The sequence below is a fragment of the Sprattus sprattus genome (assembly GCF_963457725.1).
Source record: "Sprattus sprattus genome assembly, chromosome: 11".
NCBI classification, from domain to species: domain Eukaryota; kingdom Metazoa; phylum Chordata; class Actinopteri; order Clupeiformes; family Clupeidae; genus Sprattus; species Sprattus sprattus.
The window spans coordinates 17,308,322-17,333,617 of record NC_137909.1 but is presented as its reverse complement, the minus strand read 5'-3'; the positions used below and the strand labels follow the sequence as shown (position 1 = coordinate 17,333,617).

Genomic DNA, 25,296 nt, shown 5'->3' with positions numbered 1-25,296 from the left:
AGCTCACACAAGTTGTAAGAGGGTTCATCTCTGCAGTGCCTGCAATGTCAAAATATAAAGGTCTCCACTTGTGTTCTTTGAGACGTATTAAAGTATCCCACACACTATTTTGTCTGGAACGGGGCCATTAGATATGACACATTTCAGTGTCTGGTTGCCTGGTTACTGACAAACAAACAACCAAGCTGCAAAGTTGACCTGAAAATGACCTGAGAGGGTTACCATATAAAGCTTTTTATTGTCTCAAAAGGAAGCAAAAAACTCTGACATTAAAAGACATTCCTTAAATGCAATTGACCTGGGCCCTGTTTCCCCAAAACACTGTAAGACTGCAGTGTGAACTGATGGCAGGACAGAACTTAATTTTGGAACTTTACACTACATTTCACTACACTACTACAACACCACAATGACACTACAAGGCCTTCTAGAAAACTTGAAATGCCTGATGTGCAATCATTGCAGCCAGGCCAGGGAATAGCAGCCCCCTGCATACCTTTTTCAACCTGTTCTCGAGCCTGCTGATTGGTCATCCCTGGGTAGGGACACACCCCCAGGCTGAATGTCTCCCACAGAAGGATCCCGTAGCTCCACACGTCGCTCTCTGAACTGTATCTCCCTGGAGGAGCGGGGTACACAGAACACCATACATCTCAGTTATGTCTCTCAAATCAGATCACTCACATAACCATGATATGCATTACACGTTACATGACTAGTTTACAACACACATTTCATTACTATTGCACATAATCTTAACACTTACACAGGAAAATGTATAATGTCTAACATCTATAATACTGCCATGCCCTGATTGGTGCTAAACTTTGAAAGGTGTAGACCAACGTGGTGAAAAAGATGTGCCTTGGGATGTTTTTGCTTGAAAATTCTGCTGTTATGTTTACTTTGCTACTTAAGCAGTGAATTCCCATCGATGCCAGTATAAGGCCTATGCCTTCATGGCTGAATAGCAACGAAACCCACCTAAACGTAACGCTCCCTCATGACTTACAGGGGATGCACAACCTATTAGGTGATGTCGGTGTGTTAATGTAGCAAACCATACAGAGCTGCCAATGACTGCTGATGAGGAGAGACGGGGATAAAGATGAGATTGTGTACAACACAATTAAGCCCCCCGCGAATCGATTCTGGACATGGTCGTTATGAAACTCATCATCTATCTCGTCTGGTTTAACGAGTCCATGAGAGGGGGGCCTGTGAGACTCACCGTAATTCAGAGCCTCTGGGGCGGTCCACTTGATGGGGATCTGTTTGAGGCCGGACGAGGAGTAAATGCCGTCGTCCTCTTGCCTGGACATCCCGAAGTCGCTGATCTTCATCACGTTGTTCTCCCCCACCAGGCAGTTACGAGCGGCCAGGTCCCTGAGAGAGATGGAGGTCAAGAGAAAGAAAGAAAGAAAGAAAGAAACAGGACAGGAAGTTGGACAGACAAGAAAGTGACAGAGGGAGGAAGAGAGGCAGAAGGGAGAGCATGGCAGTTGGAAAGATAGTAATAGAGAGAGGTAGAGAGAAAAGGAGGGAGAGAGGGGGAAGACAGACAGATTTATGAACCCTGTCACGTCGTGTTCCCTCCTTCGTCCTCCCCTCTGTCCCTCATCAGGGCTGCGGGTAACATTTGAAATCACACTGTGATTGGGGTCAAGGGTTAGCCGAATAGAGCAGACCCAGCTTCACTGTATCACCCTGGACACAACGGCCCCATCCAGGGAAGGTTTCTGCCGCCGAGATCATTACACTCTGCCTCTTGCTGAGAGAGAGTGTGTGTCAAAAACACCCCACTGTTTTGAAGCCAGCCTCTCCCAACAGGAGGCAGTCTGGATCACAATTGGCCCTGACCTGTCCCAGATCTGGCAGAGTCTATAAAGCCCACAAAGCTGAGCAAGAGAAACTATGCTTGTCAATAGTTCAGTCAAATATTATAGAAATTCGTTTGCAAGTTCTTTTTGTGAGAATCAAGTCTTCACAGATTTTGAGGGGATGTGCAAACAGTCATGCATTCTGCTGCTGGTGAGCTGAGTAAACCGGAGGAGCTGTTGCCCATCCTGCCTCAGATCTATGCTTTCAAAGCATGGATCAGGTGCATAACTCAATATTAACAGCAGAGTCTCAACCACACAAAATGTATCATGAATTATAAACAAGTATTATAGTATGCCTTTGTAAGACACTGGACACTACTGCATATGCAAATCAATTAAAAAAATAAATAATAATAATGACAGTTGCTGAAACACACTTATACCATGTGGTATATGTTGAATAATTGATTTACTACTAAGAAACCACTAAGTAGTTTCCAGTATTTATTTGACTTCTCAATGTATTATGCTTAAGTTTTGTATAAGTGTTTTGGGAATCAAGGTCACGTATGAGTGCGCATATTCCTTCTCAGAAAAAAGGATTTGAAATAATTCCCCCCCTAGGGCCCCATGCACTGGTGCCTAAAGTAGACCCATGCTCTTTTGGAGGCCTTCCAGTTCACTTTTGAGCCATAATAGACAAATTGTCAAAGAGGGTCACTGAAAGCACCCATGGAAGCAGTGTAGGGATTGGAGTAGGGTGGTGGGGGGTGAGGAAGGGGCACCAACTGGCATTGTTGGCGTGACAACAGGGGGTGAGAGGCTGACTGCCTGGCTGGCACTCACCCCCTGGCGTGGTGGGGGTGGCCAGGGTGGGCACAAAGTCTGGAGCTGCCTTTAAACAGATGCTGTCCAGTCTAGCATTCAGGAGGGATGGGGGTGGGTGGGGGTGGGTGGGTGGTGTGTGGTGTGTTTATTACACCAGAATGACATGTTGGTTAGGCGAGCTGGCTGGCCAACGGGTCACACGAAGGACAGAGGATGTGCCACGGAAATTAATTTTTCACAGCCAAACAAACAACATTCATGCCTGCCAAGGGCTATTTGGCTGGCCTCAGTTTCAATACAGCATAGTCCTTCTGCCACGTACACACAGATTGACATCTACTATAGAATTACGACAAAACACAAATTAATAACGAAAAAACACAAATGAATAATAATCATCCCTCCTCTTGGGCACATTTACATCAGAACTCTACAAGTACAGGCTTATGGTTTTGAATGACACAAAGATAAACACACATACACACACACAGCAGTAGCCTTTTGGCTTATTTATTAGTAGAAGCTAGCAATCATAAAAGTGTATATGTATGCACATGTCTACCTCACAGCTATGCACATCACCCTCAAAAGCGGATTATTGGAGTTGCAACGCAGGGGTAAAAGGATGCAGAAAAACTCGAACACCACCTCCCTCTATCAACGTTACGGCCCTCTCTCTCTCGCGCGCTCTCTCTCTCTCGCGCGCTCTCTCTCTCAAAGTGTCCTCTCCATGTTAATGTGGGTGTAAGCAGGCACTGGCCATTGGTGCTCTCTGGGACTGGCTCTGTGTGTGTGTGTGTTGTGAGAGGGAGCAGGAGTTCTTTGTTGTTTGTCTGTCTGTCAGTCAGTCAGTTACCCACAACGTCAGCCTTTTTTTTTCAAGCAAATGGCATTTAGACATTTTCATTTAGATGCCCGTTTTCAGTTACTTGATATGGCAATCTTTTATTAAGTTGGTAATGTATGCCGCTTTTCTTTACAGTTGGCGTAGTTATGATACAGCTATTTTTTTTTTCTCTCTCTCTCTCTCTCTCTCTCTCTCTCCCTCTTCTACTGTGTGCTTGCTATCTCTCTCTCTGAGGAGAGGATGAGATGAGCAGGTGAGAGGAATGCGAGTGATCTAGATGGGAGATGGGACAAAGCGAGTGAAAGAGCGAGACAGGGCACCACTTCAATCACCACCCAGGGAGGCACATTCCACATGTGTGCGTGAGATGAGATTCATGCTGCAAGCTGCAGGGAGATTGCAGCTTCCCGAGAGACGGACGAGTTGGTAAACACGGGAGGAGCGGTGAGATGTCCGCATCGCCTCACCAGAGAGATCTCAGCAGGAAGGATGGGACTCGTTTTACGGTTCCTAATTCTGTTACGGTTAATGGATGAAATGGAGCTTGATGGAGCTATTTATAGTTAATTTTTTTCTGTGAGCAGAAATAGACCTTTCCTGTTCTACGCCTTCAGCGATCAGGTGTTGTCAAAGATACTTAAAGAGGGTGCTCCTTGGTGACGTCTCAGAGCAATATTTGTGTTCGTTGACAGCACAATAACTGCACAAAGTGAAAAGATCTCCAACAAGACTTTTGTCAAGTGTCTCAGTAAGAACAACCTCTTTATGTCTTATGAGGAAAATGTTCTTGTGTTAAAAATGGAGAAAAGGTGTCCCAGCCAAAAAGCTTGATTTGCCTTGACCAGAAAGTTGCCGGGATGTTTAGTCTTACCTGTGGATGCAGTTCTTGAGTTCGAGGTATGCCATGCCTCCAGCAGCGTCTAATGCAAACTTCACTAGTTGCTTCGTCTTCAGGTCTTCCTTCTTCTTCCGTAAGAAGGACAAAAAGTCCCCACCTTTCAGAAAAAAAAAAAAATGCCACAAAAGATGGTGAGTGAAAACATGACAAACAACCTTAAGGTGCATACTGTGGAAGAAAGGTGCGGTCATCATGAAATAAAGCTTGAGTTGAGAAACGAAATGCCAAGATGACTCACCTGGCACGAGTTCCATCACAATGTAAATAGGCTGTCTTTGTGTGCAGACCCCTATTAACTTCACAATGTTTGGATGATCATACTGTTTAAGGATCCTGTAAAGACAATGGAACAGTTATCAAATCATACATGTTTATAAGACAAGTCTATGACTTCAAAACACAGAAACAACTAAAATTGTTACTCTCCAAAGATGGAACAAATATAATACAACATATCTAAGCGTGTATTTATGCTCCTAAAAGAGTTCTTTGCTAGAAATATCTCTTTTTAGAGCAGCAGGTTTAAAAGGTAACAGGATATGTGGTCCTCATCTGACTGGATGCCAAACCTTGCTTCTGACAGGAATTTGATCTTCAGGTCCTGTGGCAAATCTTCTTTACAGGTCTTCACTGCCACGGGGGTTTTGTCTCGGAGCGTTCCTTTGAACACCTCCCCAAAGTTGCCCTGGAGACAGAAAGAAAAGACTCCATCTGAATATGACAGGCAAGGACAGTTGGATGATCATGCTTTTTTGAAACTAAACAGACCGAGCATCTGTCAAAACGTCATTTTAGTGCCAGACGTGTATGAATCTTACTTTCCCCAGGAGCTCCCCGAGAATGACGTCCTCATGGTTTAAAATCCATTTCTTGTCCTGCGAAGCATAGAGTGAAATAGATTTTCAAACATCATCACAAGGACGTTAGCCAATCTATAAAGCATAGCAAGGCCTGACAAGCCTGCTTATTGATGTCTTCAGGGACTCACTGAAAAAAATAACAAGCCCGAAGCGAGAAACCTACTCATAGATCTCATTTAATGGCGGGTGGGGATGGGGGGGTAATAATGTCAGTGTAATCAACGCCACAATCTCAAGGGTAGAGACAAACATGACAGCCTCACACATCAGCACGCAAACTTGTCATGTCTCATGAAAGGCTCACGATTCAACACAAACAATCAATGTCACTCATCACACCATTGATCATGTTCCTCACAATGGGCTTGCCTTTGAGCGGATAGCCCTTACGTAAAAACAGCAATATTTCTGCTCCTCGACTCTTTCCCTGAAACGCTCTCTGCTGTCAAAATCCATTCCCAAATGTGCATGGCGTTGGGAAGTTAGGGCGTAAAGCCACATCCTGCTGGACAGATGGCCGATGGGGCGCGTGTCAAATGAATGTGTGAGCTCCGGCGCTGGAGATCAACCCTGAGCTGCTGGCTTCAGCCACAGACACGCAACACAGACGGCTGGAGAGTGGGGTGGAGGGGGCAGCACCGTGGACTGATTAGGGGACAGCGAAGCATTACTTTCCAAAAACGACTCCTCCGACTCTGAATCGCGGACTGCCTCTCTAAGTGTTGCGAAAGGTTGTTGCTATTTCAGCTCAACAGCCTATCAAATTACACCCCTCCCTTCCGTGCGCCTGAAGCATGCGTGTTGATTGGCTGGAACTGTTCTTGGTCCGAGCCACTATGGTTACATTTACAGAGCCAGGACTGTTTGGGAACCCCAGAGTTTTTTCAATGGCTTACACTGAACACAGTTGGAGGACTGTGAGTGCAATTTGCTCAATTTGACTAAAAGTGTAGGGATTAGAAACACAGACTTTACCTTTAACACCTCAACAATGGCACCTTCACAGATACCCACACTATACTCCGGTCAATCCAAATGAGTGATGAGTTATATTACTAAATAACGTCATTAAAAAACACCCTGTTCTTTCCTCTTTTTTTCCGGAGGAGAATGACCAAATGGTCAGATTACAGTGTAACCATAATGTGGCCCAACGCCATTAAAAAGCACTTAACTTTCTGAGGCATCAGCAAATTTAACACATTTAGTAATGGGAACCACCATTAACAACACAGTGATAATGGCTTCAATTAAAAGACCATTACATTCAAGTTCACCACAACGAAGATGGGCTTTCAGATGGGAACGGAGAGCAAAGAAGACACCCTTTAGAGCTGATGGAAGGCTGCGAGTGTTGAGGTTCATGTTTATACTGGATGTTGTCTTGAGCCCACACAACCGCCAAAGGCAGTTCTCGTTGTAGGTGAAAACGAGCAATCGCCTCAGGTGCCAAAACTCAGGGAGGTGAGTGTTAGTGAGGGGGAAAAACTAATATTCGATGGAGGGGATAGAGGCGAAACTTTCTTCAGACACCCACCGACTCCCAGCAAAACTAGATTTCTGTTTTTTGTTGGCATTAAAAAACTTTTTGTTATAGCTGAAATGTTTTTTTGTTTTTTCTCTCTCTGCCATAGCTCCATCATCTGAAATCAATCTTGGAGAAACAAACCGATACAGGGCTAGACTTTGAGGTAGCCGATGAAAGCACAGAGCACAGCAGGGAAGGGCAGAGCAGGCCTCAGTGCAAAAGGAGAGAAAGTAAGAAGAGCGAGAACGGGAAGAGAGGGAGAGAGAGCAAAGTAATGTACGAAAGGAAAGGCTATAGAGTGTGTTTTCAGTGTAAAGGCAAGACGGTGAGAGAGAAAGAAACAGACAGACAAAGAGTGAAAAAGTGTGTGTTAGTGAGTGAGTGAGTTAGTTAGTGAGAGAGAGAATAATAGGGAGTGATGCAGTGAGGAAATGGTAATACCAAAGAATCTAAATCCACCACAACCAGAATCTGCTCATCATAGCCAGTGGGAAGTGCCACCTCTCCAGTGACGCTAACCCTTGCTACCCATGATGCTACACATACAAGCCAACTGTGTGTAGGATTAAGAGCGATTTTACAATTATTTTTTCAGGCAGTGCTTTACTTAGCCTTTATATCAGTACATCCACTGTCGTGCAATGAACCGTAAAATGGCTGTTTTGGTCCTGACCGCTACAGTGGGTGCCACATGCAAACTGCTCATTTAGTGTGATTTATAAACTATGTCCACAATCCAAAAGTGAAAGAAAATACTGGCAAACCATTAACTTCGATGTTACCAAATGTTAAGTAACTCAACTCAAGTTAACTAAAGCATGAAATTAATGTTACCTAAAAGGGGCTGTGTGTTTTTGTACTCATCAGATGAAAGTGGCTCTGGGCACACAGTACTGATGTCCCCAGATAGCTGTGCCTTCTGTCCAACATGACTGTTTTAGTTGATTCCAATGAAACATGAAGCGAGAAGCACAACACAGTAATTCTTCAAAACGCTGGTTTCAGAATCCAGAAATCCAGACGAATCTCTGTCTCCAGTGCACAAGAAAAGACTGCACCTATATACACACGATTATCATCGTAAACCTGCACCAAACGGACCTACTCATTGCTAAAATGAAGGATTCTGTTTTCCAATACTCAGATCATAAACTCCAGTACGACGTTGCTCAATACCTTGCACCAAACCTTCCATTAATCTGGGCATAGGCAATGAGTACTGGGTAAATGAGCCAGCAGGGAGGGGACCATCCGTCCTCACCTTGACAACTGGATTGAGGAGCACCACCCCTGACTTCTTGGTGATGACCTGCTTGGTGGTGTAATGGTGCTCGATCAGCTGGGGGATGGTGGGGAACCCAGTGCCCTCAAACCGATATTGATTCTGAGAGAGAGAGTCAAGGAACAGGGGGAGAAGAATAGAAGCCGGAGGAGCAGGGAGAACATCATTAGCAATCAATGCTGCCTAGAAGGCCAACAACACACACACACACACACACACACACACACACACACACACACACACACACACACACATACACACACACCTTTACACACCACATCTTTACACACGATCGAATAGAATATCAACCTATTGTATGTGCCTTGCGTCTACACCTCGTCGTTATGGGAATCCGATAAACAATTACAGAAATCTTGGTGTATGCACTCCTCTGCAAACTGCTATAAAGCACAGAAGGATGTTTGATCTAAAAGAATAAACAAAACAAACTATAGCTGCATGCCTTTCTTTGTGTGTCATGATAGATTTGTCCTGAAGCTCAACAAGCAAAGCTTTGTGCTACCGACTTCAAGGTCTCAAGGCTGTCAATTTGAGGTCTTTATGTATGAAAAGTCTGTCACATCTTATTTCTAAACAGACTTAGGCATAACGAACTTGTGCAAGTATTACTTTACCAACCCAAACCTACAGTACATACATCTTGGAATATCATGGACATTTTAAGAATGACTTGTACTTAAGAGGAGTGACTGAAAGGAGTTCCTGGTACTCACATCGGCAAACTGGATGATGAAATGCCGCCGCTGTCCGTCGGAGAAGACAGAGAGCACGTACTCGCCGGGCTTTCCGTGGCTCTCGCGCACCAGGAAGTCTCCCTGCTGCTTGAGCAGCTCCTGGGCCTCAGTCCTGGGGATGGCGCCATGGTACCACTCCTGATCCCCAAGGGGCTTCTCACTGGTGGGGATCACGTCAAAGAACTGGCCACGGGCGAGAGGAGAACCAGTGGAAAGGTTAGCAATTATCGATTGATTATCGATTAATATATATATATATACAGTGGTGGCCAAAATTATTAGAACACCTGACAGATCTGAGAATAATTACCTTTTTTTTGCCTCCAAAACATGATTTTAATTTTTAATGTTCATGAAACATGCAGATGGCTGTTCTGAGCACAACAAATATCAGATGAAGTGAATCCTACTGTTTTTATCCACTTTTAACTTTAATATGTGGTACTTCCACCTTTTGCAGCAATTACAGCAGCACATCTCTCTGGCATAGAGTCAATATATTACTTGAGAACTTCAACAGTAATGTTATCCCATGCCTTCTGCAACTCAAGCCAAAGGCTTTCCTTGGAATTAACTATAGATCTGTCTAGTTTATTTTCCAACTTGCCCCGAATTTGCTTGATGTGTTTGAAGTCCGGACTTTGAGAGGGCCGGTCCATAATTTTCAATGTTACAGCAGATTCCTTGTCGCCAGTAGATCCGGCAATAATTAAAATAATGTTGAGGGTCATTGTCCTCTTGGAAAATAAATCCAGGCCCAATAAGACATCTCCAAGAAGGAACTCTGTGCCTCACCAGAATGTTGTGGTATACTTTTGTATCCATGATGCCATCAATTTAGCCAAAGTCACCTGTTCCTGAGGCTTAAATTACACCCCACACTATAATACTACCCCCTCCTTGTTTAACTGTTGGCAAGAGACACTCATTTTTATATCTCTCCCCCTCACTTCGTGCCAAGCTATTCAAACCTGGACTCATCAGTACACAACACTTAAACCAATCTTTCTTTGTCCATTTCTTGTGTTCTTTTGCAAAATTCAGGCGTTATACTCAATTATTCTCTTTCAGTAATGTTTCTTTGCTGCTATTCTGCCAAAAAGTCCTTCTTCTCCCAGTTTCCGGCGGACAGTTCTTGAAGACACTGTTGCACCATTAGTCATTGTGATGTTGATCTCGTCACACAGTTCTTGTAAAGTCTTTCTTCGGTCCTGAAGACTGAGAATTTTGAAATGCTTCACTTGTGTGTCTGAGAGTTCCTTTTTGAAACCTCTCCCCTTTCGGTTCTGGTGCCATGGTGGTCTAAAGTGTACTTTACAGTGCTTGGACTGCATCTCAAGTCCTTGGCTATGGGGCAGTAACTCCAGCCAGCATCAAAAAAAGCCTTTATTCGAACCCGTTGCTCACTCGTTAGCTCCTTCTTCACCTTAGCCATGTTCAAAGAGCAACATGTGCCTCAAGACTGCTTCTAGAGGCTTTGGATCTATACCATTTGGTGGTGTGGCCTCAGTGACAAAACCCTGATGTTACCAATCACTTAATGAGCAGGATAGGCCTTGTACATTCAAAAGAATCGCCGAGCTATGTCCTAAGACTCTTGCATCACCATCAATTTAACCACAATAACACTTGACAATGATTACACAAGTAATTTGGCTTCTTCTGTGCAGGAACATGATTGTGTGACATTGACAGTGAAATAGGCCTAGCTTGTTTTTGTACGGAAAATGACCTAAATCTCATTATGATGGCTCTATTCTATGGTGTATCGAGCATAATGATGACTTTGTAGATATTGAATTCATTTTTAGGGTATTTCAATGGCCAATTCAACAAAAACAACTGAAAACTCTTAAATATGTCTAGTGTTCTAATAATTTTGGCCACCACTGTATATATATATAGAGAGAGAGAGAGATGTGGTTTCTTAAATTGAACACAACTACAGGATGCATAACCAGCCGCCGCATTTCTGTGACGACTTCATTCTAATCTCTGACAGGGGAACTCACAGAGGAGGAGCCCAACACAGACTTCGGGGAGCGAATGATGCCCGCTATGGAGTGGCGCAGGGTGTCAAACTTTGATATCCTGTCTTTGCCCTTGTCCTGAAAAACAGACAGACACTTAAATTTTAAACATAGGTGTGATAAATCTTACACAAATGAAGTTTAAAATCCACACACAGTTTTTAATGATCTTTAAGATCAAAATCACACAAAGCTTATCTCCTCAGCATGTAGGACAAATAACGGACACAAAATACATACAACAGAACACACATCATTATTTAGTCTTTATATGTTACCAATCAAAAAATAGAATGAAATTAAGCATGTTTATTTCATTCTATCTGACGCATAGCAAAGCCAAGCAGCATTAACGCTAGAACAGGATGAATGGGATCACATCCTGTGAGCAACAACACAGGGGGAAAAGTGAGCCCATACTGCCCTCCACAGTCCTGTTTCACATACAACTTCATGTCACACTTTAACACTCACCTCACTCACCTCACTCACCTCACTCACCTCACTCACCTCACTCACCTCACTCACCTCACTCACCTCACTCACCTCACTCACTCACTCATTCTTTGGGGGACTACCACAGTTCACTGAGGAAGCACAAGCGCACACACACACAGTCATTACACACAAGCGCACAAACACACCCACACACACATTAGAGGGCAGAATAAAACCAGTCTTAAGTGGGCGGTTGTGGAGCTACTCTGGCAAACACACTGGCAACATTAAAACCAGTTGTGAATGAGGAAGTGGAGTTGTCTTGTTTGCTGGGTGGCGTGACAGAAGAAACAACTTTTAATCTGATCTTGGCTACTTTTACAGGCCCTGCGTGTAGAGTTGTTATCTTTTAGAGAGCAATGATGCAGCCTAGTTCTGGAGAATATTTCTCACGGTCACCGGCATCATAGAATTCAATTGTGAATATTAGTCTGCCACACAAAAGACAAATCATTTTTGACACGGAATGCAAACTAGGAGATTTTAAAATTATATTGAAATTTTGTTTTTTAATCGAGGCTTCAGAATTACATTATTGTAGTTCTAAAAGCATTTTTGCCAAAACAAGCAAAGGGAGTGAGTAAATTGGGTTGTGGGGTGAAGGGGGGACTTATTTTATATCCACCATGGGATATAACACACACATCCTTACCCTGAGACAAGGCAGCTTTGAGGTCTGAAATAAAAAAACAAATCAAAAAAAAAAAAGGTGAATTTGATCTCCAGAAATACAAGGAGAAACAGCTGGTATAATTCATCTCTGATAATCCCTGATGGGACACAATACCAAAGTGTTCATCTTGTGATATTAACACTAGACCCAATGTGCCTTAGTAACTGAAACAAAGAATATCTTACAGAGGTGAAGATTCCTCCACAGTCTGTTTTCATAAGAGTGAGGATGGTAAGAGTTGAGATATGATTCTGGTTCATTGTTCTAAAAGTGAATTCTGAAGTCCACCAATAACATCACCCAGATTCACTTTGAGTCGGCGCACATTTTTTGTGTGTGTGTCTGTGTGTGTGTGTGCGCACACGTCCAGACTTAACAAATTAGGCTCCCAAAGTTCACACTTTCACAGAAACCTACTGGATGTGCCAGACCAGCCTCAGAGCAGCACTGTGAAAGAGCGTAATTCACAAGCTGTGAAAATTTGAGATGAACTGAAAAGTACAGTTGAGAACGTTCAACTAAAATAAGAGTCCGCCTGCATGGCACCCCAGTTTCACAGCTGGCTGTCTGTCTAGCACACACACCTCTTGTTTCTCTGCGCCTTCTCACAGCCTATCCGGAGGGATGACACTGACGTCATACTGACGCACAGGCATGACAACAACAGAGTTGATCTACTTCAGAAAACTAATCAGATTGAGTGATGTGCCTTCTGACGAGAAGACAGTTGATTAATCATCACCTTATGCGACTAGCACAAGATCAATGACAAGTAGGGTGAAGCTGGCTTAAATTGATCATGCAGGGAACATGGTACAATAATATAATAATTTTGCAATAATAAAAAAGTCAAGCAAGGAAACAAATAAATGTAACTACGTTCAGAAACAGCTTGGGTCAAGTCCCCTCAATGCACCAGTGCTTATTAAGTTAAACGGCTTCTTTTCAACAAACTGAATAAAAACAGCAATGCCATGCCCACTGAGCACAAGAAAACACAAACGAGTTGCTTATGGATGTTTTCTTTGAATGACTCAATGATGTAATGGAAAGTAACTACAGCGCTGTCAAGTAATTCACACAACAATCCTCCATTGGGGGGGGGGGCTAGGTAAACGCTGAGGTAAGAAGGTAAACTTGACTGACCATGGAGTTTACGGAGCGGGCGTCCTCCTCGTAGTTGACGACGGGCGGCGCCTCCTTGCCCTCGCTCTCCTGCATCTTGTGCTCGAGCATCTCCTTCTGGGCCGTGAGCTTGGCCTCGGTGCAGCGCAGCAACTGCACCGTCTGCCGGAGCTCCTCCAGAGACTGCTTCTGACTGAGCAGCAGCACCGCACTGAAGGAGGGAGATGGGGTGGGATGGGTGGGTGAATGAGGGGGTGGGGCGGGCAGGGACATGGAAGGAAAGGAGAGTGAGTGTGTGAGAGTATGTCTGTGCGAGGAGAGAGAGAGAGAAAGAGAGAGTAGAGAGAGAGAGAGAGAGAAAGACAGAGCAAAGCGGAGAGAAAAAGAGTGATGATAGAGCAAAGCAGAGGGAGAAAGAGTGAGATGAGATCGAGTGAGATAGAGTGAATGAGAGAGAGAGGTCGAGTAAGAACCTTCAGTGAATGTAAAATGAATGCTTCCTAATCCCTTTGCGGCTTGTGGAAGATTTGTTTTGTCAGAACTTTTATGACAATTTCTGTGTATGTCACTCCCACAATAACCAACCCCTCCCTCCCTCCCTCCCTCACACACACGCACACACACACACACACACTGTAAACACACTCTACCATTACTGACCACAAATTCCTCACCCCACACACACAAACACTCCTTGCAGAACAACTCCATCCACCCCATCCAGCTCCCGACCAGACATGCTACTCCTATAAGGTCCCACTGTTTTTTGGGGGGGCTTCTCTAATCAAACACGCTTGATGAGGAGCGACAATCCCTGGCACTCCAAACGCCCGAGGCATGCAATCCCACACAAAGCCGGCACACACTGGTCGGCTGTGGCGAAGGCGGCGGTGGGGTGCTAAGGTCCATCTGGGCCCACTATTGACAGAGGAGGAGCACAGAGGAGGCCTGAGCTACACTAAGCTACCACTGAGCGTGTGGAGACTGATTACAGCGCCGCCTCCTCTTTCTCCCTCCCATAGCCCTCCCCTCCCCTCCCTTGTCCTAAGGGATTAGCCAGCAGACCTTAAAGAATGTTCTGGAAATCCCAGCGTTCCACTGTTTTTTTGTTGTTTTTGTCCCCCCAAGTATTCAACTGGGAACATTCAGAATGTCAAGAGGCACCTGACCGGATGGTCCCTCTCTCCTTGTGTACGTACTGTTTTGTACACAACAAACACGAGGCCAGAAATCCTCTTGCCCGCAAAATGAAATTAATGTTTCATGACATTTGGCATCTTGCATTAAAGCCGTGGACTTCATACACTACCATTTAAACTGAGCAATTCTGCAATTGTACTGTTTGGAAGCTGGGGCCCTGCACTTATGTGGCTTCGCTGCTCAGGCCCTCGGCACAGCAGTGCTTAAGTAAGCTGAGCAGGTGCTTGTGGAGGACACCGACCGCAAGCACTAAGAGAGTGTGGGAGAGCCCACATCTGTGTGTGTGGTTGACTGAGAAGGCCTGTGTTGACTGAGAGCAGCCAAGCTCCTTTGACAAGTAACACTCAGAGACAGAGAGAGAGGGAAAGTGAGAGAAAGACGGACCCAGAGAGACTGACAGAGGAAAAGAATGAGAGACACAGAGAAAAGAGAGAGAGAAACAGAGAGAGAGAGAGATAGAAAGAAAGAAAGAAAGAAAAAAAAGAGAGAGAAAGAGAGAGAGAGAGCGCCTCTGCCTCATTACATAGCTGCAGCACAATAACTCTTGAGGTGAAACAAATGAACGTTGCGGCGGGAAAAGTGACGTACTCTGACTTCTTCTCGCAGGTTTTGGTGGACTCCTCGATCTTGCTCTCCAGCTCGACCATGAGGTCCTCTTTGCTGCGCAGGGTCTGCTGGGTGAGCACAAGCTCCTCGGAGGTGGACCTGAGCCTGTGGAGAGGACCAGAGGCACAGCGCTCAGTCTCAGAGCATGGGATCCACTCAGGTCAGGTCAGGTCAGGTCAGCTTTTACAATCATGTCCTCAAATGTATGCATTATACATATGTTACAGGGAAACTAAATTCTGTTCATGAAAGAACAACCGTTGAGCGCGTTTTTTCTTAAAACAAAACAGACTCAAACAAGAGTTCAGCCATAATGAGTGAAACTAGCAACAGACAAAAAAAATGGGGGGTGTCAACCGAAAGCCGCTCATTGTGTTTGTGTAAAACTCCAAAAAGGGCAGAGGATTTATTGTGTCAGTTTAAAAATCACTAGTATTAATGTTTGCTATACCTTTCCACAAAAAAGGTAGAGCCTTTTTTGCGGCATATACAGAGCTGCATGAGTGTTACAGTGATTATTTAGAGGTTTAAAGCTACTTCTTAGAAAAAAACTAAAACATCTCCAGAGGTGAAAGGAGCCTATTAGCTCAAAACAGATTTATTAGCATTAAGGAACGGAGACAGGCTTCTGCATGGACCGCTAAGCAGGATCAGTTTCTCATAAATATGTGTGGAACTCTGCTGTTTGCTTCTACTGACAAACTAGAGGTGCTCGCCATAAACAGCTTGAAACTCAAGTGCTGACGTTAGTGAGGGTGGCACTTTTCTCTGTTTTGATTGGAGGGGATACTCACACTGCTTGTAAACTGTCTGCGGTCAGATTGTTCCAGAGAATCTCGTTGGCCTGAAGATTCTCTGTCTCCTCTAATAACGTCACATCAAACTCTACATTGGGTTCTTTGGTAACAGGATTCCTGAAACATATTTATGATTAAAACCCTGAGGTTTGAAAAAGAACATGATATAAAAATCAAAAACAGATTTAAAATGACTAAAACATAATTATTAAACTTAATGAGGTACATGTCCCCTGAAACTTACTTATGGACTTCGATGAACTGGTCATACTCTGACACTGGGTCGATTTGGTCGATAGAGGTGTTGATCTCTTTGTGAACCTTCACAATCTCGTCCGTTAAAAGACTGGTGATTTCACTGTACTCTTCCAAAATCCCCTTCCTAAAGAAATAGGCAAAGAATAACCACATGAATTCAAGGAGAGACATGGCTTTGACTTAAATAAAAAAATAAAAAAAGATAATGATATACACTTCTGAAAAGGCCAATGCAGGTGACTAATGGTTAATGGTGACTCTCCTGACTTATACTTCCTGTTTTGTCAAACATAATCAAGCATCTAAGTGAATTAAACTGGACTGGTCTTTCTCTGTTGAACTTTGGAACATCACTTCCAATGGGCGCCTCATAATTGTCCTATCTGTCTGTCTCTCTGTCCCCCTCTCTGTGAGGATTAACATCAAGATGAATAAACCACCCAGTGATTAAAGAAACAGCTTAGGGAAGGAAATACCACACAAGAGGCTGTGCCTTCTAATCCCCCCCACCACCAACACCACACTTCTGTGGAACACTGGATTTATCTTACAGGAGGGGGTATTTCCATGCTCAGGAACAAGAACATTGTGTGTGTGTGTGCATACATGGTTAATGCTGGTCTTGGCTGCTGATTAAAGGAGTGTTTACAGGCATGGTCACACACCAGGCATGTGTTTAAACACCTGATTCACGGGTTGTGTTACATGAGGAGGATGACAGTGAGGTGAAAGCTTGAACAGACATCAGCGTTTATTACCTATACGCTATCTAGAGAGCATTTATAACTCCATAAAAGCTAAAAATGTGCATAAGCAAAATGGGTTTGTGTGTATGCCTGTGGGTGTTTTTGTGTTCATTCTCATAAACTGTTGTAAACCGAGATTTACATCCAAGCGAGTCAAAAATCGATCATGCATGCATACACATTGGAATGTAAATGACTGAGTGACTGAGTGACTGAATGAAGGAGTGTGGGTCATGACATGTACAGTGTGGGCCAGCTCTAAAGATAACATCTGCGTCTTCTGTATTCCTCTGTCAGGGAGTGCGTGAGTGAATTAATATGAGTGAGCATAAGAAACGTGAAATCTGTATATATGTATGTGTGTGTGTGTGTGTGTGTGTGTGTGTGTGTGTGTGTGTGTGTGTGTTTTAGTTTACTTGTGAGTGCGGCTGTACGCAGCAACTCACAGTGCGACGATCAGCTCCTCCTGCATCTTCTGCAGCGAGTCGAGCAGCAGGGGTAGCGTGGTGTCGTGGTAGTGCTCCTGGTGCAGCTGGGCGCTGCGCACCGCCAACACGTACTGGTTGTGCAGGTTGTGCAGCTTCATGGTGGCCTTGTCATAGCGCTCGCGGGCCTTCTCTGGCTCCTTGCCTGCGCGGGGAGGATTGGAGAGGGAGGGGGTTAAAAACAAGAGGTGGAGGAGAGAGGTAGACATATAGAGGAGGAAAGGAAAGAGAAAGAATGATAGACGGACACAGCAGACACAATGGGAGGGGGGTGAGAGAGAGAGAGAGAGAGTTAGAGAGAAATGGTGAGTGAGAAATCAAGAAATTTTGTGAAATTTTCAAGGTGAAATACATATGAACATTGAAGTGCTTCAGGGCTAAAAGGGATAGGTGCATCACACAACTGTTTCAAAGACAGCCAAGAAACGAAAAAGAAAACTTCCTTATCGGCAGGGACTTCCTTCCATGCTGTGATAGTTACCAAAGAAAAGGTGTCCGACCTCTTGCCTACTTTTGTGTTAGCAACACGTCCCCTTCCTTAAAATAATTACAAGTTCACGGGGTCAGATCCCTTGGAGTGCATCTCGATACACACATACATTCATCGTATGAAGTCAATTCAGAGTAATCAGGGAAATCTCTATGTACACAGTGATCCTCATTTATGGGGCTTCAGTTCAGAGTGCACAGCAGATGAGGCACTGAGGTCAGAAGGAAGTCCTCTGTAGTCGTTCCTGCTTCCACCCAAGTCTAGATCTGCTTTTGTAATTCAGCCGTCCAGATCTCCTCACATAAAAGGCATTGGAGGCTCATGCTGATGGCATCGGCAGATATACGTGCCAGACGTTCTGGCTACTTTCAGACAGCATGACTGTACCTGATGGCAGGCTGCCTGTCTTTCTTATAGAAACTTCCCTGAGGTATATGTAATCCTTACACATGGTTGGGTCAAAGTGCACATGACGAGGCTTAAATGTCCCATATTAGTAATTAAAATTGTGGCTGATTCTACCACAACTATAAAAATAACAAATGTGGTTGAACCTCACAAAAGTAGAACATATTATTAACTATACAATGTAGTTCAGTCTATAATGATGCTTAAGTTAGGGTGTCTTTGTGAAGTTTTCATGTAGACTACACACTGAGTGACTCTGAAATGGAATACAGCCCCTTCAGGGCAGACTGATAGGATCTCTCTGAACATCTGTTTCACGCTCGCTCGCTCTCTCTCTCTCTCTCTCTCTCTCTCACGCTCTCTCTCTCTCTAGCAGCAAACCTGTCCTTCAGGTATCTATTCCTGCTGCTTGAGCGTGACAAAGATACATGGAAATGTTCAAAGCCTGGGGTCAACCTTCCTTAGGCTTTGACAAAAAAATGAATTCCATTACACTCCACTGATCTGTTTCAGAAAACTAGCAACCACCTGAGGGTCACAGTTCAAGGAAAAGTACCGGTTATCCCGAGAGGCAAACACGGCCAGGTGAGCAGGGGTTATGCGTTACCTTTTGCTACCGCTTCTCGGTACTTCTCTTTGGCACAGTGGGCATCCTTGGTTAACTGTCTGTAGGTGCCTTTCAACTTTTCCAAGTCATTTTTAGTAACCTGAAAGAGATCGCAACAAAGACGTTACATTATGTATTCAAACTGCCTGTGGATAGATCAAACGGTGCGCTACCATCTTAGTGCTGTTGATATCCCTGACCAAACAAAACGTTTGTTAAACGACTGATCATTTGAAGTAGTGTTTACAGCATGAAAAATATCTCTTTCATGTACTAATGCACTCATGTAAAACAAAATGCTCACAATGACCCCCAAGTTCTCACAAGTCGACCCCAAGCATAATTAAGCACTAAATATAACCTCAAACAAGCATTCATGTCATTACAGGAAGTCAGCAGGTACAAAAGCTTTTACTGATGGAAACACCAGACCTATTGCAAAACATTTTTTACATGGGAAACACTTTTTTTTCCCTCCACTGAACAGAAAGTTTTCTGTTCTTTCCTGTTGTCATCTTCTCAAACAGCTCAGTATGACATTTCAGCTATGCTGAGCAGCTCTACAACCATACGAACAGGTTTGTGAGGTCGGACGCATGAGCTTGTGTGCCTTCTTTAGGGATCCATTACCTTGTAGAGCTCTGACTCGATCTGCTGGTGGACGGTCTGGTAGCTCTTCTTCACCTGCTGCTTGTCCTTGATCATCATGGTGAGGCGGTGCAGAGGGCCTGAGTTGAGCTCCTCGGCGTGGGACTTCATGATCTTACTCAATTGCTCTGTCTGCTGCACCATGTTAGCCCAAGACTGAAAGAGAGAGAGAGCACACAGTAGAGTAGAGAGAGAGAGAGAGAGACTTGTTAAAACTACTTTATATCATCACATTGATCAGACACTTAAAAAAGCCATCAAAGGCCAAAAATAGCTGTATCGTAACTACGCCAACTCTATGGAAAAGCAGCATACATTACCAACTTAATAAAGGATTTCCATAATCAGTAACTGAAAACAGGCATCTGTCTAAATGCCATTTGCTTGATAAAAAGGCTTGTTGTGTAGACAGACACACAAATACACACACACACACACACACACACACACACACACACATACACACATACCCACACAGACAGACAGATGGTGTGATTGAAGGAGACAGAAAAGGAGAAAGGAGTAGGGGAGAGAGGGAGACACATACAAGAGATGTAGAGATCATAACATTCTTTGGTCATGTCCAGCCCAAACACCTATAAATTCCTCTGGACAGGAGAATCCAGGGCAGTGGACTGTGTTCTATCCAAATCCACACTAAACATGCCAACCAGTCAGCAGACAACAAAAACTCCTGCTCCCTCTTTCAGCGCGCGCGCGTGCGCACACACACACACACACACACACACACACACACACACACACACACACACACACACACACACACACACACACACACACACACACACACACACACACACACACACACACACACACACACACACACACACACACACAGCACTAATGGCTAGTGCCTGCCTAAACCCACATTAACATGGAGAAAGCAGACACTTTCTATCCATGGTGACTTAATACACATGTGAGGTATATGTTATTTATTTTTTGCTCCCGGGGAACTGAACTTAAATAGAACATGGCTTCATTGAACCTAGTCCCTTGCTCTACCAGTTGATTCACAGGAACACTTAACAGTTGAAACAACTTTGTCTTCTCCAAGAAATCTCCAGAAAGCTGTTGTGAGTGTATTAAATACATTTTACAAGCGGTCACCTCTTTTTAACTGCATCTCATACCCCTTCACAATACAGCTGTGCAGCACAACAAGTCATCAGACACTGTAATATTACAAAACACCTAAAACCCATCAGGGTGGGAGAATGAGCCACAGAGCTTAAATCGGGGCTCCAGATGGCGCCTTATATGGCTGCCAATGTGCCGAAATTCATAATTTTGCAACCATTTCTTTCCCCTGTACCCCAGGGGAACACATTTCTGTCAGCAAGCCGCTATACTAACACCATGGCGTCACATGGTTTTTCATTAGCTCTTCTGTGATTGTCCAAAACAGAGACAATCAACTCAAACAACTCAGATGACTTGCTTAAAATAAGTGCTCTTAGGGTGCAGTGTTGTAAACAGTCTCTTACTGATATTGACATTTGTTTTCGGCTGAAATTATTGTTTATGAAATATTTCAGTGATAACTACGTAGGCCAAGCTGTGCAGCAGGTCCCCCTTGGCATCGTTCTTCTCTCCTGAGAAAAGTAACCACATATCTAAGCCACAGATGTTTGACGGCTGTCTGAAAATGTCTGTTTCATTGCATGGAATTCTGTCGAACAAGAAACGAGGTAGACATGTTTACATGGTTGAACCAATAGAGAGTCAAGTTCATTTTTGTAGTAGACACTAGCCAGATTTAAGAGATCATCCAAGGAGATAGTTAAAGATATATATAGTATGGGTTTATCAGCATAGGTGGTGTAAACAAGATGTGTTCAACACTATACTGTAAACAAGGCATAGTACTCATATTAAAGGGACATTTTGGACTCTTGAGTCTCTTGGCACCTAGAGTCCTTTTTGTTAGTTTTCTGTAAGTTGTTAATGTTATGAGTTTCCACTTTCAGTAGTCTTCAGAACTGATATTTTTTTAGTTCATGAAAACATTTGAATGAAAACTTTGTTTTATTTTTGTGTCGCAACACTTTATTTTGTAAATAAAATACTGTTATATCATGGTATTATTTTAGGTAATGTTGCCCATCACCAGTGAAGGGAGCTGTAACAGACTACAGAATCCAGTGCAAAGGGCTTTTGGCAATCAAAAGGAAGCACAGACTGAATTATACTAACCACAGAAACTAAGTGTGCAACATGTGCCACGTTTTCTTCTCTTTACTTCTAAATTGGAAATGCCAAATTTGGTTCCTAAAACTTTGACCTGGCCCCTAAATGTTTCGAGTTTAAAAGCCAGTGGGTACTAAGGATTTTTCATTAAATGCATATGCACTCAATCTGCTGTCATGAATTACAAACACAGAAACCTCCTCTTCAACCATGTCAGACAGACATCTCACTACTACTAAAGCTACACAGAACTGTCTCATTCACTCCTGGTCACAGTAATAAGGTTAGTTATCAAACTAATTAGTAGCAGACAGAACCACAGTTAATTATCTCCTGAGCAAACTAAATGGATAAACAGTATGTCACTAAATCCATCAGGACAAAGGCTGGGGAGCAGTTCAATAGTGTTCACTGCATTCTACGCTAGGTAAAATAAATAGACTTAAGTTATTTTACAACATAGTCTCAGAGAAGAGTGGCCAGGCCAGGTCTCCCAGAGACAACAAAACAGATGTTTGATCTTGATCAAACGGCGGGCTGTGAGCGTTACCTTGGAGACGGTGCTGATGTAGTGCACCTGCGAGGAGTTGTCGTGCTTGTCCACCTGCTGGCTGATGTTGAGCAGGAGGGAGGCGTACTCCTTGTCACTCTTGACGCGCAGCGTCATGAAGCGCTTGACCGTCTCCAGCAGCTTGAGCTCCCAGTCCTGCAGCTTGATCAGGCCCTCGTGGGAGTTGCGCAGGTCCCGGCCGAACCCCATGGTCGTGGTCGCAAGGCACGCGGATTCGCTCACGTTCCAACGCAACGGAGGGGATCTCTCAGGTCTGCATCCTTTCTGAGTGGGGGGGAGAGGACACATTGGTTAGGCTGTGTTTCTACATACAAGAGCACACAAAAATAGATATGCAAACTTGTGTTAGGTCAGTAACCAGAAGAGTGCATGAAACACAAAGCAAAAAGGGATCAGGTGACTTTATGGTTGCCAAAGTTCATAAAATACTGCCCTAAACAGGATGGTAGCCACGAACAAAATGAAAGGCCTGAGCACTTAAAAGTGTAAAAGATCAATGCACATTAACCTTTACAGCTATGCACAAAAAATCCATTTGAATCCATCTTAAAAAAATACATAGAATTTAAAACACTGAGCCTCAAAAGTCATAACGCACTCATGACTGCACACTAAACAAAAATCTCTTACATAATTTGACCAAACCACTAGTCGTGACGGGAAGTAGAAAACAGTAGCGCTTATCATAAGTCATTTTGAGTTTTACATCTGATGATTCCCCAAAGTTTCGCTACAGACAAGACGCTTAATTAATCTCAATTCCTTCATGGCTCTGGAGTCGGGTCACCATTTGTAGTTCAGGTGTTTGAACAGGAAGGACAGTTTCAGGGGTAAATTAGCCACCGCTAGGCCATGCCAGCATCCCTAGCTCCCAGCTGCTGATATCACAGGCATAGGGAAGTACTTCCTGAGTCAGGACACAACCATGTTTTGAGCACGACCCCTCTGACTTACATACATTCTGTTCTGAACCTCAACCTTGAACTCATTTGGGGTGTTCCTGTTAGACCTGATATTACGTCAATGAAATACATTAGCCTATTTCCTTTCAGGCTGGTTGGAAGCTGTTGGGTAATTCTCTCACTATGCCCATATATGTTCTTACTATTAGTTCAGCATTCGAGCTTTCAGTCACCTGCTCTCTGGTTGCTTGTGAACAACACAAAGATACATTCCATTGGACACCTATTAGGCCTTCTGGTTAAACCATCTCGTCCACCCTATGTATTTGTGAGTTGAGAAATGTTCTCACCATACAAAACACACCCCTCAAAACAACAAAACTCAGCAATCAGACCCTACCAGAGAGCCGTAAGTTGAAGTCACTTTCTGGTGACGTTCAGCTGAAAGTCTAAGAACAATTGACAAAGAACGCATTTTTCACTATAACGTGACAAACGGTGGAGTGTTTGATGGGTTCTTTGTGTTCCCCAGTGTGGAACGTATTTGCAGACTCTTCTGCGGTTCTTTTATTAATGGACTATCAGTGTGGTGGACCCTTTGCAGAGATGCCGATTTGAGTGACAAACAGGCCTCTGCTCAGGATGTGGCCTATCTGAAACAATGCACCAAAACATGAGCCGTCACACCACTCTCTCGCTCTCACACACACACACACACACACACACACACACACACACACACACACACACACACACACACACACACACACACACACACACACACACACACACACACACACACACACACACACACACACACACACACCCTAAGCCATACCCAAAACCACAGGCCTAGACACCACTCTTCCACCTACTAATCTAAGGCACCCTCACGCCTCCTTCAGCCCACCACGAATGCAACTGGGAAACGAGACACTCAAATACAAAACAACAACCAAAGTAAAAGATGTCTGAGCAGTCCTCGTGGTATCCTCTTCAGATCGAACTTCGAGTCTAATATTTTGGAACTTTTACGCTACCTCGTGATTTTCCACATGGCTTTTAATTTAGTTGCTTTTCCAACCGCCTTTCCTGTAGTTTGAACATGCAGACTTGTATGCAGCTCTAAACGTTAATAAGAGCCCCTCAGCATGCCCATTGGGGTGTAACAGGACCAAACCGTGGCCGTAACCCCCAACAACGAGCAGACTGTTTGGGCTTATCGCTGGCCATCCCTGGAGGTGGGCATTAATTTGCCAAAGAGCTCAGATAAAAGCCCATTATCGGCATTATCAAATGCCTTCTGTCTACTCCTTCAGCTGAGTGTGTGACTACACAGCACCTCGCTCCAAAGCCCTCTCGTGATACGACCTGCTAGGATGGGACAAACTGTACATTAGAGCCCTGAAGTGCAATGAAAACAGCAGCACATGGAAGGCTGTACAGAGAGACTCGCTTTACTTGAGATCATACAGGCTGCCCTGTTCTGCGTAACTGTCAGGAATGTAACATCTAAAAGCACTGCTCCGTTATGGCAATTAGATTTTCAAACCAGTAAACACTAGACACCTGATGCATTTAGGTTACAAGAAAGATAATGTGGGCACCATCTCATTTCCATCCATGCAAAGGAGCTTAACCTCACAGACAAAACTGCCCTTTAATGCAATATGCTAATTCAGTAAATAATTAACCTTCTGCTTTACACTGTTAACACACAAATGAAGCACTTGCTCCAAAAATATGTAGCTGACCCCTACCCTTATAAGTTTTTGCCAGCGGTGGCTGGTGACAGTCGGGCGGTGGGTTTGTGGTCACCACAATTCTTACTCATTACATATTCTTGGCCGGATGATGGGTGCACCGCCAGTGGAATCCATGTTGCCACCCCCGAGTCGCGCCACTGTAAACACCATGTCTCAGGGTATGCTGTGCCTGGGATCAGCTGGCATGTTAGTGTTTGTGTGTGTGGGGGGGGGGGGGGGGGGAGGCGGGCGACGACTGTATACATTCCCTATCCATTGATCTATCCTATCCAACCACTATAAAAATCATCTAAACACATTCAGTATACATCTAGGGTAAATCGAGAGAGAGAGAGAGAGAGAGAGAGAGAGAGAGTCGAACATAAGCCACCCCTCTATTTAAATTACACAAACATGCAGATTTGTAATTAAAGGCTTGACTAAATATACTTCAAAAAAATCAAAGACTGGGACA

At 44.0% G+C, this 25,296-nt stretch overlaps 1 protein-coding gene across 1 annotated transcript in view; it reads right to left on the bottom strand.

The window, feature by feature from the left end:
• Window positions 1–25,296, bottom strand: part of fer (fer (fps/fes related) tyrosine kinase) — a 32,892-nt gene that overhangs the window by 4,381 nt on the left and 3,215 nt on the right. The window contains exons 2-18 of the mRNA XM_080848076.1: window positions 22,154–22,438; window positions 19,375–19,548; window positions 18,745–18,844; window positions 17,201–17,384; window positions 15,995–16,132; window positions 15,748–15,867; window positions 14,936–15,058; window positions 13,169–13,358; window positions 10,834–10,929; window positions 8,801–9,004; window positions 8,046–8,168; window positions 5,215–5,271; window positions 4,966–5,081; window positions 4,635–4,729; window positions 4,370–4,493; window positions 1,232–1,386; window positions 497–619 (exon numbers count right to left, since the gene is read on the bottom strand). Coding sequence (XP_080704202.1) covers window positions 497–619; window positions 1,232–1,386; window positions 4,370–4,493; window positions 4,635–4,729; window positions 4,966–5,081; window positions 5,215–5,271; window positions 8,046–8,168; window positions 8,801–9,004; window positions 10,834–10,929; window positions 13,169–13,358; window positions 14,936–15,058; window positions 15,748–15,867; window positions 15,995–16,132; window positions 17,201–17,384; window positions 18,745–18,844; window positions 19,375–19,548; window positions 22,154–22,363 — 2,332 coding nt within the window. The 5' untranslated portion in view covers window positions 22,364–22,438. The remainder of the gene's footprint in view (window positions 1–496; window positions 620–1,231; window positions 1,387–4,369; window positions 4,494–4,634; window positions 4,730–4,965; window positions 5,082–5,214; window positions 5,272–8,045; window positions 8,169–8,800; window positions 9,005–10,833; window positions 10,930–13,168; window positions 13,359–14,935; window positions 15,059–15,747; window positions 15,868–15,994; window positions 16,133–17,200; window positions 17,385–18,744; window positions 18,845–19,374; window positions 19,549–22,153; window positions 22,439–25,296) is intronic.